The 16,758-nt window shown below is 39.7% G+C and overlaps 1 protein-coding gene across 1 annotated transcript in view; it reads left to right on the plus strand.

The window, feature by feature from the left end:
- The window catches only part of LOC128662603 (store-operated calcium entry regulator STIMATE-like), a 205,408-nt gene extending 192,055 nt beyond the window's left edge, over nt 1-13,353 (plus strand). The window contains exon 8 of the mRNA XM_053716428.1: nt 12,719-13,353. Coding sequence (XP_053572403.1) covers nt 12,719-12,826 — 108 coding nt within the window. The 3' untranslated portion in view covers nt 12,827-13,353. The remainder of the gene's footprint in view (nt 1-12,718) is intronic.
- Nucleotides 13,354-16,758: the final 3,405 nt, after the last annotated feature.

Raw genomic sequence — 16,758 nt, forward strand, 5'->3', positions numbered from 1 at the left:
TCCAATCTGTCCTTCATACCCCACATCCAATCACTCTCTTCATCCTGTCGCAACCACCTACACAATATCTCCAAAATTCGTCCTTTTCTGAGTGCTGAAACTACTAAACAGCTAATCCATTCCCTAGTAATTTCCCGGCTTGACTACTGTAGCAACCTACTAACTGGCCTTCCTCTCTCCCGCCTCTCCCCCCTTCAATCCATCCTAAATGCCTCTTCTAGGCTAATCTACTTCTCCCGACGCTCGGTATCCACCGCACCCCTCTGTGAGTCCCTTCACTGGCTCCCCATTCACAGCAGAATTAAATTCAAAATTCTCACTCTGACCTACAAAGCCCCCCCCCATAACTGTCCTCACTCATCAACAAATATACTCCAGCCCGTCCCCTAAGATCCAACAATGATCTACTCCTTAGCTCTTCTACCATCACCTCCTCTCATGCTAGACTACAGGACTTCTCTTGTGCGGCACCAACCCTCTGGAACGCACTTCCTCAAGCTGTCAGACTTTCCCCCAACCTCTCCTCCTTTAAACACTCCCTAAAGACCTTCTTGTTCAGGGAAGCATATCACCAAATCAGTAACTAATGAATTATACTTGCCTAATAGTTGCCCTCATCTAACTTCGCACTAACATCATTCCCACCTTTGCAGTCCCCACCTCCTGTTTCTCACCCTCCTACCCATTTAGATTGTAAGTTTCCACGGGAACAGGGCTCCCAATTCCCCCTGTATTTGTTTGTTAAATTTTGTCTGGTGTCTCATATTGTACTGTCCTTTTATCTTTGTTACCTATGAACAGCGCTGCGGAATCTGTTGGCGCTTTATAAATAAAGAATATTAATAACCAAGGTTGAACCCCACTAATATTTATAGAAAAAGAGACTTACTGGAACCATGTATGACAAACATTGGGATATTTGTGGATATTTATACCAGTAATATAATGATAGGAATCATGCAGTTATCTCAGAGACCTTGAATATCATAGTAGCTAAACATGAATTATTTTGATAAAGTACAAAAACTTCACAGTAAGCAATTATATACTGACAAGCAACACTAGCTAATAGCTACATATTAATACTGATAAATAATATATATGTGTATGTGTACCTGAATCTATAAGTAAATACACAGCCACATTTACCCCTATATTATATAGCACAGACATATGTGATTAATATGCAATATCAAAATGGTGACTTTTCCCAGACAATTGTCCTGACACTATTGCAGATAGTTGTTCTTTTAAGGACCCCCTGGATAAGAAATTAGAAGCTTTGCTTAAAAGGATGTATGTTCACCAGTGGTTTCAGTGGCAACCTGCTGCATATATTGCTACTCTTACCAGTGCAGCTGCATATTGGTTAGATGCATTGTCTGATTCTATTCAACAGGAATCTCCTCTTGAGGAAATTCAAGATACAATTAAGACTTTAAGATTGGTTAATTCTTTTATTGCGGATGCTTCTTTACAGGTCATGAAGCTGGGAGCTAAGATCTCCGGCTTTGCTGTTTTGGCATGCAGTCTTGGTCAGCGGATGTATCATCTAAATCTAAGCTTTTATCCATTCCTTAAAAGGGGAAGACCATGTTTGGGCCTGGTTTGGCTGAGATTATTTCTGATATCACGGGAGGGAAGGGTCATTCTCTTCCTCAGGATAGGAGAAATAAACAGAAGGGTCATCAGAGTAATTTTCTGTCCTTTCGTAACTTCTCTGGTAAATCTTCCTCTTCCAAACAGGACCAGACCAAGCCTTCTTGGAGATCCAATCAGTCCTGGAGCAAGGGGAAGCAATCTAAGAAGCCTGCGGCTGACTCAAAGTCAGCATGAAGGGTTTGCCCCCGATTCAGGTATGGATCATGTGGGGGCAGGCTTTCTCTGTTTGCTCAAGCCTGGGTCAGGGATGTTCCAGATCCCTGGGTGGTGGATATCGTGTCCCGGGGATACAAGCTGGAGGTCAAAACTCTTCCTCCCAGGTTAAAAAAGAGGCATTCTTAAATTGTGTTCAGGATCTTTCGGACATGGAAGTGATTGTTCCTGTTCCAGTTCAGGAGCAGGGACTAGGGTTTTAATCCAATCTGTTTCATTCCCAAGAAGGAGGGAACTTTCAGACCCATTTTAGATCTAAAATTGGTAAACAAATTCCTCAAGGTTCCATCGGTTAAGATGGAGACTATTCGGTCAATTCTACCTCTGGTCCAGGAGGGTCAGTTCATGACTACAGTAGATCTAAAGGATGCATATCTGCATATTCCCATTCACAAGGATCATCACAAGTTTCTGAGATTTCCTTTCCTAGACAAGCATTTTCAGTTTGTGGCTCTTCCTTTTGGTATTGTAACAGCTCCCAGGGTGTTTTCAAAGGTCCTGGGTGCGTTATTGGCAGTCCTCAGACTTCAGGGGTTGCAGTTCCTTATCTGGACGACATTCTAGTTCAGGCACCATCTTTTCAACTTGCAAACTCCCACACGGAGTTGTTGTTGTCTTTTCTGCGCTCCCACGGTTGGAAGGTGAATTTAGGAAAAAATTCCTTGGTTCCGGCTACAAGAGTGGTATTTTTGAGAACCGTTATAGAGTCTTTGGAAATTTAAGATTTTTTTGACAGAAGCAAGGAGGTCAAAAATGTTCGATTCTTGTCTGCCTCTTCAGTCATCTCGGCCGTCGGTGGCCCAGTGTATGGAGGTTATTGGTCTGATGGTTCAGTTATGGATATCATTTCGTTTCCTCGGTTTCATCTCAGGCCTCTGTAGTTATGCATGCTGAGACAGTGGAACAGGGATTATACGGATCTGTCTCCAAAGATTGTTTTAGATCAGGCTGCAAGAGACTCTCTTCTGTGATGGTTGTCTAAGGATCGTCTCTCTCAGGGGACCCTACCTGGGTGATCATGTCCACGGATGCCAGTCTGCTGGGCTGGGGAGCTGTCTGGGGTTCACTGAAGGCTCAGGGTCTGTGGAATCGGGAGGAATCAGCTCTTTCTAGAAATATTTTAGAGCTGAGGGCAATCTTCAATGCTCTTCTAGCCTGGCCTCAGTTGGCTTCAACCCAATTTATCAGATTTCAGTTGGACAATAACGTCTGTGGCTTACATCAATCATCAGGGAGGAACTCTGAGTTCCTTGGTGATGAAGGAGGTAGCCAGGATTATTCAGTGGGCAGAGGCTCACAATTGTTGTCTGTCTGAAATCCACATTCCAGGGGTGGACAATTGGGAAGCAGATTTTCTGAGCAGACAGTCTTTTCATCCGGGGGAGTGGGAGCTTCATCCGGAGGTGTTTTCCAGTCTGATTCGGAGGTGGGGTCAACCGGAGTTGGATCTTATGGCATCTCGTCACAATGCCAAGCTTCCGAAGTACGGGTCGAGGTCAAGGGATCCTCAAGCGGTTCTAATAGATGCTCTAGCAGTTCCTTGGAAGTTCAGTCTGGCATACGTGTTTCCTCCGTTTGCCCTTCTTCCTCGGGTCATTGCTCGTATCAGACAAGAAAGGGTATCAGTGATTCTCATTGCTCCAGCTTGGCCTCGCAGGATTTGGTATGCAGATCTGGTGGAGATGTCATCGTCTCCAACATGGAGTCTTCCGTTAAGTAAGGATCTTCTACTTCAGGGTCCCTTCCTTCATCCAAATCTCTTTTCTCTGAAGCTTGACTGCTTGGAGATTGAACACTTGATTCTATCTAATCGAGGTTTTTCTGAGTCGGTTATTGAGACTATGATTCAGGCATGTAAGCCTGTGACTAGAAAGATTTATTACAAGATATGGTGTAAATATCTGTATTGGTGTGAATATAAGGGCTATTCTTGGAGTAGAGTTAGGATTCCTAGGATGTTGTCTTTTCTCCAGGGGGGTCTGGAGAAAGGTTTGTCTGCTAGTACCCTGAAGGGTCAAATTTCTGCTTTTATCTATTTTGTTACATAAACGCCTGGCGGATGTTCAGTCTTTTTGTTAGGCCTTGGTTAGAATTCGGCCCATGTTTAAGTTTGCGACTCCTCCCTGGAGTCTTAATTTAGTTCTCAGAGTTCTTCAACAGGCTCAGTTTTGCATTCTTTGGATATTAAGTTGTTAACCTGGAAGGTTTTGTTTTTGGTTGCTATCTCTTTGGCTCGAAGGGTTTCGGAGCTTTCTGCGTTGCAATGTGAGTCTCCTTTCCTTATTTTTCATTCTTCAAAGGTAGTACTTAGTAATGCTTTAGGTTTTCTTCCCAAGGTTGTTTCTGATAAGAATATTAATCAGGAGATTGTTGTTCCTTCTTTGTGTCCTAATCCTTCTTCTCATAAGGAACGTTTGTTGCACAATTTGGTTGTAGTTCGTGCATTGAAATATTATTTGCAGGCGACTAAGGATTTTCTCCAGTCTTCTTCTTTTTTTTTGTGTTTTTTCTGGAAAACGTAAAAGTCAGAAAGCTACGGCTTCTTCTCTTTCTTGTTGGTTGAGAAGTGTTATTCGCTTGACATATGAGTCTGCTAGACAGCAGTCTCCTAAGAAAATCACGGCTCATTCCACGAGGGCTGTTTCTTCTACTTGGGCTTTCAAAAATGAGGCTTCTGTAGATCAGATTTGCAAGGCTGCCACTTGGTCATCTTTGCACACTTTTTCTAAATATTACATATTTGATACTTTGCTTCTGCTGAGGCTGTTTTTGGGAGAAAGGTTCTTTAAGCAGTGGTGCCTTCTGTTTAGGTTAACTGTCTTGTCCCTCCCTTATCATCCGTGTCCTCTAGCTTGGGTATTGATTCCCAATAGTAATTATGATGATCCGTGGACTCCCCGTGTCATTAGAAAGAAAATGAAGTTTATGCTTACCTGATAAATTTGTTTCTTTCTTGACACGGTGAGTCCACGGCCCCACCCTGTATTTTCAGACAGTTTTATTTTTTTCATAAAACTCAGGCACCTCTGCACCTTATTACTTTCCTTTCTCCTTTCCCTTTGGTCGAATGACTTGGGGTTGTGGGTAAGGGGAGTGGTATTTAACAGCTTTGGCTGTGGTGCTCTTTCCCTCCTCCTGCAGGCCAGGAGTTATATTCCCAATAGTAATTATGATGATCCGTGGACTCACCATGTCAAGAAAGAAACAAATTTATCAGGTAAGCATAAATTTCATTTTTTTTTAAATAATAATTTTTATTAGTGTTATTATCATTCTAGCGTATATCGCGATTGCACTCAAGCAATCGTATTTAATTTCAACTTTCATACCATTGGTAAACCCGACGTGCGCAAACACCTGCTATAAATCCCTTATAATTCGGACTCAAATATTTGCGCTCCACTCGTAATCTGGCCCCTTATTGGGAATAGTAATTTTATAAATTGAAGGGACCCTAAAAAATTCAGATTTTAAAAAGTAAAATCTGTTAAAACATGTTTTTTTTTCTTTCTTTTTTTTAAACCAATGGACATTTCATATCCTTTTAATATCTTCACATAAACCACTACATTGGACTTCCTATGAATAATTAAGACAGGAGTAAAACAGGAGATTCCATTGTTTCAGATATAATCCTTTCCCTCCCCCCTCGTCTCTTTTGGAATCATATGACAGCGGGGGTTAATATTATTCCACCTACAAACTTTCCATCATATTTCAGCCAGCTGTTCTGATACATATAGTTATTATTAACCATAACAGAATGTCTGAGAATAAATCGTTATATTGATACAGTCATGGTAACATTCCGCACCACAGTCTCAATGGGAGTTTGCATGTAAATAAAATAGAGTAACCATAAAGGGATTTTTTAATGTAGTTTCTGTTAAAAGGGCAGTACATTCAAAATTAAACTTTAATCAGAACATGCCATTTTAACTAACTTTTCAATTCAAATATATTATCACATTTTGCTTGTTCTCTTGGGAGCAGCAATGCATTACTGGGAGCTAGCTGAACACATCTGTCGAGCCATTGACTGAAGCATATATATGTGCAGCCACCAATCATCAGCTATCTCCCAGTAGCTCCTGATCCTACCTAGGTATGCTTTTCAGCAAAGGATACCAAGATAACAAAGCAAATTTAATAACAGAAGCTTTTTGGCAAGCTGTTTAAAATGGTCTACTATGAATCATGAACTGGTGGACATTGAACTTGAAAACGTTTAATTAACCCTTTCACATAATTTTAAAGAACTCCTTTACATATGACCATAACTCACAACATATAGTGTATTACTAGAAGCTCAGAAGCTGCAAAACTCTGCAAATGTTACTATCAATATGAATTGTAAATGTTTTATAAGATTATTTTTTGGAGATCTTTTGTAATGCAGTACTAATAAATACCCCTTGAAGATTTATGCCCCTAATGCTGCTGTGTGCTTTAGCAATGAAGATAAATATAAGCTATGATAAATGGGGTGCCTTATTGCTGTAGCGCTGCTTAGAGAGTCCAGCCTAGTGTCTTCATTTTGACTTATTGCCAGCAAATCCTAATTCTGGTCAATAACTACATTGTTATTTGAGAGAAAATCAAAACATGCCCTTTCCAAAGTCCTTTTTGATCTATCTCTGCATTTTGCTCTTTACCCCAATGGAAGAATGTATAATATTGTACAACACTTGCAGAGTGGTCCTCTTGACCTCCAGCCTCTCCAACAGACCTTTAGTTCCCAAATGTGGTATTTGCTCCAATGAAAACACAATGGTTCTCTTGAGTTCTGTTTCTGATTCTAATCCTTATTTTTCAGATAGTTCCCATGGCAATAGACTATTTTTGAATGTTCTATTTTTCTGGTGGCATCAGTTGGTGCCAGGTTCTTTCATCTTATGATTTGATCTTTCCATCAATTCTGTATCCGACAGATGACATTGTTATGTTAAGCATCCCTGGATATACTTTCTTAGGTTTTTATTCCCATTGTACAATAATACTTTGTGGTCTTTATTGTGAGTGCAGTTTATATTATAGTCAAGGCTAGAGACAAACTGTAGGACACATTCTTTTTGCAAATCTTTTTTATTGGCTCATTTTGAAGGTTCCTGGTTATATCAATTTGTTTGTTAATAAAAAGCCTTTTGAAAGGTCTGATTGTTGTATTATTACTAAATTCATTTTACATAGTTTAATTCATGCTTTATGCCTTTTGTTAACTGGACCACAGTTTCCACAAAATTAGTAGAAATAGAATAAAATAATTTTATAAGGGTGGTTATATGACAACCGCATTTGAATTTGCATGAATGCAAAAAATCACTATTTTGAAAATGCAAACCGAGTGCCCCCTTAAACAAATGAGCAAATTGTGTGAAAAACAAATTTTTAGTTGATTTGTTCATGTATTTAAATTTATCAATGTGCATTTATTCATTATTCTGCATTCATTAGAGAAATGAGATCCAAAATTTCCTGCAGCTATTAGCACTCGGCTAATTTTGGGGCTTGATTTATTAGAGTAAAAGCGCAGCAAACAAATGTCTGTATTTGCACGTACAGTATCCTACAAAAGAGAATACACTCCTCACATTTCTGTAAATATTTTATTATACCTTTTCATGTGACAACACTGAAGAAATGGCACTTTGCTACAATGTAAAGTAGTGAGTGTACATCCTGTATAACAGTGTAAATTTGCTGTCCCCTCAAAATAATTCAACACACAGCCATTAATGTAGTGAATGTGTAAATGTAGACCCCTAGTTAAATGAGTAAGCTAAAGGCTTTGAAATGAACAGTTTTACACTAATCAATAGTGGTCAAGCAATGCATTTCCTCTGTAAGCCAATAATTATAGGAACAGTAAAGTCAAAATTAAACTTTCATGATTCAGATAGGGAACATCTTTTTAAACAACTTTCCAATACACTTCCATTATGAAATTCTGCAGTGTCTTTTTATATGCACACTTTCTGAGTCACCAGCTCCTACTGAGCATGTGCAAGAACTCACAGAATATACGTATATGCATTTTGTGATTGGCTACTGGCAAAACATTTTTTTAACTAACTTTAAAATTTGTCAGAAAAAAATTACTTCTCATTTGAAATTCAAACTGAGTGCTGTTGCATTGTCTTTTTATTATACATTTATTGATTATGCAGTTCTACTGTGTTAAGTGGCCCTTTAATATTTTTATGAATGGCCACTTTACCTTTATTCTCTCATTTTTTTAAAAAAAATAGCTCCCTTTGCCTACTGAAACCACCACCTATACTGATATGATGTATGCCTCTGCATTCTCTTATGGGGTTGGGAGAGAGAGGTACTAAAATGTTAATTAACAAATGCTCTCTCTAAGTATTGGTGTGTGTGTATAGAGAAATAAAATAAAAAATTAAAACAGTCTATTTCTGCTAGTGTAGCCCATTTCAACATTTTGTGGTGTCAATTTGCAAAAACTGCTATTTCGTGTAACAAAATAAACATAAATAAGCAAATTCCTATACATTTTATATTCTGCAGCCTGTATAGCAAGTTATTGGAAACACATTAAGGAGAACCCATTTTTTTACAGTATTTAAAGGTCTAGAAACGTCAATATTAATAAACTTTTGTGTTTTAGATAGAACATACAATTTTAACAACTTTCCACTTAACTTCTGTTATCAAATGTGTGTTGTTCTCTTGATATCCTTTGTTGAAGAGTAAATCTAGGTAGGCTCCTATGAGCTCAGGAGTGTGCACGTGTCTTTAGAACTCTGGCAGCAGTGTTGTGCAATATTGTTTCTAGTAGTGTTATACATTGCTGCAAACACTGCTGACATAGAGTTCTAAGGACACGTGCACACTCCTAAACCACCCATCAGCCTACTTTGGTTTACTTTTCAACCAAGGATACAAAAATAACAAAGCAAACTTGTCAATAGAGGTTAATTGGAAGGTTGTTTAAAATTGTATGTTCTATCGAAATCATGAAAGTTTATTTCTGACTTTTTTGAATTCCTTTAACTCTTTGATGGCAGGGTTAATTTGTGCACGTGATCGCAAGATTTCAATGATGGGATCAGGTCAGGGGGGCGTCCCTGTGACGCTAGGCACGCCCTCCAGACCACGATCACATCATGGAAGCGCCGTTGGCTTTAGGACAGCCAACGGTTATGACGTTCTATTTCGTCCTAACGGCAATAAAGCCCAGTGTAATTATGATGGAATAGAACGGCACAACAACGTTAAAAGGTTAAAGCTTTTTATTTTGAGTGTAACGTGAAGGGTAACTGGGCCTTAAAGGGATACTAAACCCAATTTTTTTTCTTTCATGATTCAGATAGAGCATGCAATTTTAAGCAACATTCTAATTTACTCCGATTATTATTTAATCTTTGTGCTCTTGCTATCTTTATTTAAAAAGCAGGAATGTAAAGCTTAGTAGTTAGCCCATTTTAGGTCCGCACCCTGGATACATTTAGCCACCAATAAGCAAGTGTAACCCGGGTTCTGAACCAAAAAACGGGTCGGCTCCTGAGCTTTACATTCCTGCTTTTTTTTAAAAAAAAAAAATATAGCAAAAGAACAAAGAAAAATTGATAAAAAGAGTAAATTAGAAAGTTGATTAAAATTGCTGCTCTATCTGAATTATTAACGGAAAAAATTGTGTTTAGTATCCCTTTAAAGTGAATGTAAATTTTGATGCTAAAGTGCCCAGTTTTTAAAGCTGCTCCACTCGCCCACTGACAAGATTAAAAGGTCAGTTTTTTTTCACAACAGGCGTGAAATGTAAATTTTGATGAATTAAAGTGCCCATTTTAAAATGGCCTCTTTTAGATGCAACCGCTAAACAATCACTTTGTCTAATTAATACCTTTGTGAAACCGCAGGTCATCTTCTTCTGCTTTAAAGTTCATCTTTCAAAACCACTAGGGTTTACTAGCACTAAAAATAAATGGGACCTTCAGCCATGAGTTTTAAAACGTTTGTTAGATGTGACGTTTCTTTTCCGCAGTCTCCTTGTTAAGCAGCTCCAGTCGCTCACAATATAACTTTTTTATTTTTAGTGCTGCTAAATCCTAGCGGGTTTGAAACGTTGGGATTTATCATCATTTTAAGGAAGCAAAAAATATTTTTGACATAAATTATTTGGTTTTCTGTTGAAAACTTTCTTTGATGCAATTCTGTTCTTAAAGGGACAGTCAACACCACCATTTTTGTTGTTTAAAAAGATAGATAATCCTTTTATTACCCATTCCCCAATTTTGCATAACCAACACAGTTATAATACACATTTTACCTCTGTAATTACCTTGTATCTAAGCCTCTGCAAACTGCTCCCTTATTTCAGTTCTTATGACAGACTTGCATTTTAGCCAATCAGTGCTGACTCCTAGGTAACCTCACATGCCTGAGCTCAATGTTATCTATATGACACACATGAACTAACGCCCTCTAGTGGTTAGGCCTTCAAGGTCTAAGAAATTAGCATATGAACCTCCTAGGTTTAGCTTTCAACTAAGAATACCAAGAGTACAAAGCAAAATTGGTGATAAAAGTAAATTGGAAAGTTGTTTAACCCCTTAACGACCGAGGACGTGCAGGGTACGTCCTCAAAAAAAAGGCAGTTAACGCCTGAGGACGTACCCTGCACGTCCTCGGTGTGGAAAGCAGCTGGAAGCAATCCTGCTCACTTCCAGCTGCTTTCCGGTTATTGCAGTGATGCCTCGATATTGAGGCATCCTGCAATAACCATTTTTAGCCATCCGATGTAGAGAGAGCCACTCTGTGGCCCTCTCTGCACCGGACATTAACGGCTAAGTTCGTTGGTGGGTGGGAGCGCCGGTGTGGGAGGCGGGTGGCGGCCATCGATGGCCTTGGATGATGCGGAGGTGGGCGGGATCGGGGGCGGGGATGCCCGGGGGCGCGCACGGACGCGTGCACGGGGAGGCGGGGGCGGGCGTGTGCACGGGGAGGGAGCGGGTGGGAACCGCTGCACTACAGAAATATTTGAATTTGAAGTGGGGAAAAAGGGGGATAATATTTTTAATTTAGCTAGATCGGTATGGCTGGTGGGATGTTAGTCTGTGGGGGGGAAGCTACACTACAGAAAAAAATAAAAATAAAATAATAAAACACTTTTTTTGATGCAAACTGGGTACTGGCAGACAGCTGCCAGTACCCAAGATGGCCCCCAATAAGGCAGAGGGGGGTTAGAGAGCTGTTTTAGGGGGGATCTGGGAGGTTGGGGGCTAAGAGGGGATCCTACATAGCAGCATATGTACATATGCTCTTTTTTTTTTTTTAATATTCAAAGATACCTTTTATTTTAGTACTGGCAGGGGACAATTGTGGGGTGGGGGAGGGAAGGGAGCTGTTTGGGAGGGATCAGGGGGTGGGATGTGTCAGATGGGAGGCTGATCTCTACACTAAAGCTAAAATTAACCCTGCAAACTCCCTACAAACTACCTAATTAACCCCTTCACTGCTGGGCATAATACACGTGTGGTGCGCAGCAGCATTTAGCGGCCTTCTAATTACCAAAAAGCAACGCCAAAGCCATACATGTCTGCTATTTCTAAAGAAAGGGGATCCCAGAGAAGCATTTACAACCATTTGTGCCATAATTGCACAAGCTGTTTGTAAATAATTTCAGTGAGAAACCTAAAATTGTGAAAAATTTAACGTTTTTTTTAATTTGATCGCATTTGGCGGTGAAATGGTGGCATGAAATATACCAAAATGGGCCTAGATCAATACTTGGGGTTGTCTACTACACTATACTACAGCTAAAATTAACCCTAGAAGCTCCCTACATAATCCCTAATTAACCCATTCTCTGCTGGGCATAATACACATGTGGTGCGCAGTGGCATTTAGCAGCCTTCTAATTACCAAAAAGCAACGCCAAAGCCATACATGTCTGCTATTTCTAAAGAAAGGGGATCCCAGAGAAGCATTTAAAACCATTTGTGCAATAATTGCACAAGTTGTTTGTAAATAATTTCAGTGAGAAACCTAAAGTTTGTGAAAAAATTTGTGAAAAAGTCAACAATTTTTTTTATTTGATCGCATTTGGCGGTGAAATGGTGGCATGAAATATGCCAAAATGGGTCTAGATCAATACTTTGGGATGTCTTCTAAATAAATATATATACATGTCAATGGATATTCAGGGATTCCAGACAGATATCAGTGTCCCAATGTAACTAACGCTAATTTTGAAAAAAAGTGGTTTGGAAATAGCAAAGTGCTACTTGTATTTATTGCCTTATAACTTGCAAAAAAAGCAAAGAACATGTAAATATTGGGTATTTCTAAACTCAGGACAAAATTTATAAACTATTTAGCATGGGTGTTTTTTGGTGGTTGTAGATGTGTAACAGATTTTTGGGGTTAAAGTTAGAAAAATTATAAGATATGATGAAAACAATGGTAGATTTTGAAAGTCCATTTAATGGCGAGAAAAATTGTATATAATATGTGTGGGTACAGTAAATGAGTAAGAGGAAAATTACAGCTAAACACAAACACCGCAAAAATGTAAAAATAGCCTTGGTCCCAAACAGACAGAAAATGGAAAAGTGCTGTGGTCATTAAGGGGTTAAAATTACATGCCCTATTTCAGGTGTGTCCAAACTTTGCTCTCGAGAGGTTTTGGAACTACATTTCCCATGATGCTCAGCTAGATAAAATGCTGGCTGAGCATCATCGGAAATGTAGTTCCAAAACCTCTGGAGAGCAAAGTTTGGACACCCCTGCCCTATTTGAATCATGAAAGTTTATTTTGGACTTGACTGTCCCTTTAAGTGACATGTTAAGAATCATTATTGTTTTTTTCTTTTCTTTTCAGGTGTTGCTAAAGTCTGATTCCCAGCAGGAGAACAAAGATAATGAGCATCAAATCCAGGCACTGCGCAGTATTACAGACGGCATCCGGAGTCATAATGTAGCCTTGTGAATAAATCTTAATGTTCACAAATGCTACAACTTGGCTTAATAATTAGCGAGTCCTGGCCTAGACATTATAATTAGTATTTTATGTTAATGACCTAAGAAAAGACGTCTTCATCCAGGGCCTAAGTAACTACATCTAAATATTAAACGCGTTAAATGTTTTCATGCACTTTAAGTAAATATTTAGTGGTTGTGACCATAATGGGTAGTTGCTGAACACAAATATCATTTCTTATTATTTCTTGTACATTGTATTTTTATACTGAAATATTCCTTTGCTTTTTCTGGAGCTCTGTACACTTTTTTTGCTCTTCTTTGATGTAAAAGAATTGACTTTAGCCTTTTGTGTTGCATCATGAGCCGTTCAGTTTACATTGATGTAACTGCAACAAAAAATCCAGCGACTTGGAAATTCTGGGGTTGGAATGGATAATACTCAGTGTTAAACAACAGTTTCAATTTATTAAAAGAGTATTAATTTGTATTAAACTATGCAATGGATGATGTTAATAAATTGCCATATGCCTGATATATATAGTGCCTTATTTATGAGATTCTGTCTTCAGTTGCTACTAAATGAAATTCTGTATATGATCCAATAGTTGTTTTCATCAAAGGTTTTTATTTGAATGTGACATTTTGAAGGTAAAAGGTAAAACATCACTAACGGCTAGATTTAGAGTTTTGATGCCAAAGGGGTGCGTTAGCTATGCGTGTTTTTTTTCCCCCGCACCTTTTAAATAACGCTGGTATTTAGAGTTCTCTGAAGGGCTGCATTAGGCTCCAAAAAGGGAGCGTAGAGCATAATTTACCGCCACTTCAACTCTAAATACCAGCGTTGCTTATGGTAGCTGCCAGCTTGAAAAACGTGCTTGTGCACGATTTCTCCATAGGAAACAATGGGGCAGTTTGAGCTGAAAAAAAACTAACACCTGCAAAAAAGCAGCGTTCAGCTCCTAATGCAGCCCCATTGTTTCCTATGGGGAAACAGTTTCTAAGTCTGCACCTAACACCCTAACATGTACCCCGAGTCTAAACACCCCTAATCTTACACTTATTAACCCCTAATCTGCCGCCCCCGCTATCGCTGACACCTGCATTATATTATTAACCCCTAATCTGCCGCTCCGGACACCACCGCAACCTACGTTATCCCTATGAACCAATAATCTGCTGCCCCCAACGTCGCCGACACCTACATTATATTTATTAACCCCTAATCTGCCCCCCCAACGTCGCTGCTACCTTACCTACACTTATTAACCCCTAATCTTCCCTCCCTAACATCGCCGCCACCTAAATTCAAGTATTAACCCCTAATCTGCCGTCTGGACCTCGCCGTTACTCTAATAAATGTATTAACCCCTAAAGCTAAGTCTAACCCTAACCCTAACACCCCCCTAAATTAAATATAATTTAAATCTAACGAAATAAATTTCTTATTAAATAAATTAATCCTATTTAAAGCTTAAATACTTACCTGTAAAATAAACCCTAATATAGCTACAATATAACGAATAATTATATTGTAGCTATTTTAGCATTTATATTAATTTTACAGTCAACTTTGTATTTATTTTAACTAGGTACAATAGCTATTAAATAGTTATTTACTATCTAATAGCTACCTAGTTAAAATAATTACAAAATTACATGTAAAATAAATCCTAACCTAAGTTACAATTAAACCTAACACTACACTATCAATAAATTAATTAATTAAACTACCTACAATTACCTACAATTAAATCAACTAAACTAAATTACAAAAAAAAACCACTAAATTACAAAAAATAAAAAAGATTACAAGAATTTTAAACTAATTACACCTACTCTAAGCCCCCCAAAATAAAAAAATGCCCTACCCTATTCTAAAATAAAAAGTTAACAGCTCTATTACCTTACCAGCCCTTAAAAGGGCTTTTTGTGGGGCATGCCCCAAAGAAATCAGCTCTTTTGCCTGTAAAAAAAACATACAATACCCCCCCAACATAACAACCCACCACCCACATACCCCTAATCTAACCCACCCAAACCCCCCTTAAAAAACACTAAGCCCCTGAAGATCTCCCTACCTTGTATTCACCCAGCCGGGTATCACCGATCCATCGAGAAGAGGGTCTGAAGTCTTCATCCTATCCGGCAAGAAGAGGTCCTCCAGAGGGACCAAAGTCTTCATCCAGGCAGCATCTTCTATCTTCTTCCATCCGGAGTGGGGCGGGTCCATCTTGAAGCAGCCGACGCGGAGCCATCCTTCTTCCCCGACGGACTAACGACAAATGAAGGTTCCTTTAAATGACGTCATCCAAGATGGCGTCCCTCGAATTCCGATTGGCTCATAGGATTCTATCAGCCAATCGGAATTAAGGTAGGAAAAATCTGATTGGCTGATTGAATCAGCCAATCAGATTGAAGTTCAATCCGATTGGCTGATTGGATCAACCAATCAGATTGAGCTTGCATTCTATTGGCTGTTCCGATCAGCCAATAGAATGCAAGCTCAATCTGATTGGCTGATCCAATCAGCCAATCAGATTGAACTTGAATCTGATTGGCTGATTCTCTTCTCTGGTGGCTATCTCGGGTCCACCTGTCCAAAGGTATGACCTTTCGCAGGCCAGATGCCAGCCTTCTAGGTTGGGGTGCAGTCTGGAACTCCCTGAAGGCTCAGGGATCGTGGACTCAGGAGGAGAAACTCCTTCCAATAAATATTCTGGAATTGAGAGCGATATTCAATGCTCTTCAAGCTTGGCCTCAGTTATCAACTCTGAGGGTCATCAGATTTCAGTTGGACAACATCACGACTGTGGCTTACATGAACCATCAAGGGGGGAACAAGGAGTTCCCTAGCAATGTTAGAAGTCTCCAAGATAATTCTCTGGGCAGAGAGACACTCTTGCCACCTTTCAGCGATCCATATCCCAGGTGTAGAGAACTGGGAGGCGGATTTTCTAAGTCGTCAGACTTTTCATCCGGGGGAGTGGGAACTCCATCCGGAGGTGTTTGCTCAATTGATTCATTGTTGGGGCAAACCAGAACTGGATCTCATGGCGTCTCGCCAGAACGCCAAGCTTCCTTGTTCGGGTTCCAGGTCCAGGGACCCAGAAGCGACGCTGATAGATGCTCTAGCAGCGCCTTGGTCTTTCAACCTGGCTTATGTGTTTCCACCGTTTCCTCTGCTCCCTCAACTGATTGCCAAAATAAAACAGGAGAAAGCATCGGTGATCTTGATAGCACCTGCGTGGCCACGCAGGACCTGGTATGCAGACCTAATGGACATGTCATCATTTCCACCTTGGACTCTGCCTTTGAGACAAGACCTTCTACTACAAGGTCCTTTCAATCATCCAAATCTAATTTCTCTGAGACTGACTGCCTGGAGATTGAACGCTTGATTTTATCAAAGCGTGGCTTCTCCGAGTCAGTCATTGATACCCTAACACAGGCAAGAAAGCCTGTCACCAGGAAAATCTACCATAAGATGTGGCGTAAATATCTTTATTGGTGTGAATCCAAGAGTTACTCATGGAGTAAGGTTAGGATTCCTAGGATATTATCTTTTCTCCAAGAGGGTTTGGAGAAAGGATTATCAGCTAGTTCTTTGAAGGGACAGATCTCTGCACTGTCTATTCTTTTGCACAAGCGTCTGGCGGATGTCCCAGACGTTCAGGCGTTTTGTCAGGCGTTGGTTAGATTAAGCCTGTGTTTAAACCTGTTGCTCCCCCATGGAGCTTAAATTTGGTTCTTAAAGTTCTTCAAGGGGTTCCGTTTGAACCTCTTCATTCCATAGATATCAAGCTGTTATCTTGGAAAGTTCTTTTTTGATGGCTATTTCCTCACCTCGTAGAGTCTCCGAGTTATCTGCTTTACAATGTGATTCTCCTTATCTGATATTCCATGCAGATAAGGTAGTTCTGCGTACAAAACCTGGGTTTT

The sequence above is a fragment of the Bombina bombina genome, chromosome 6 (genome assembly GCF_027579735.1).
Source record: "Bombina bombina isolate aBomBom1 chromosome 6, aBomBom1.pri, whole genome shotgun sequence".
In the NCBI taxonomy this organism is placed as follows: Eukaryota; Metazoa; Chordata; class Amphibia; order Anura; family Bombinatoridae; genus Bombina; species Bombina bombina.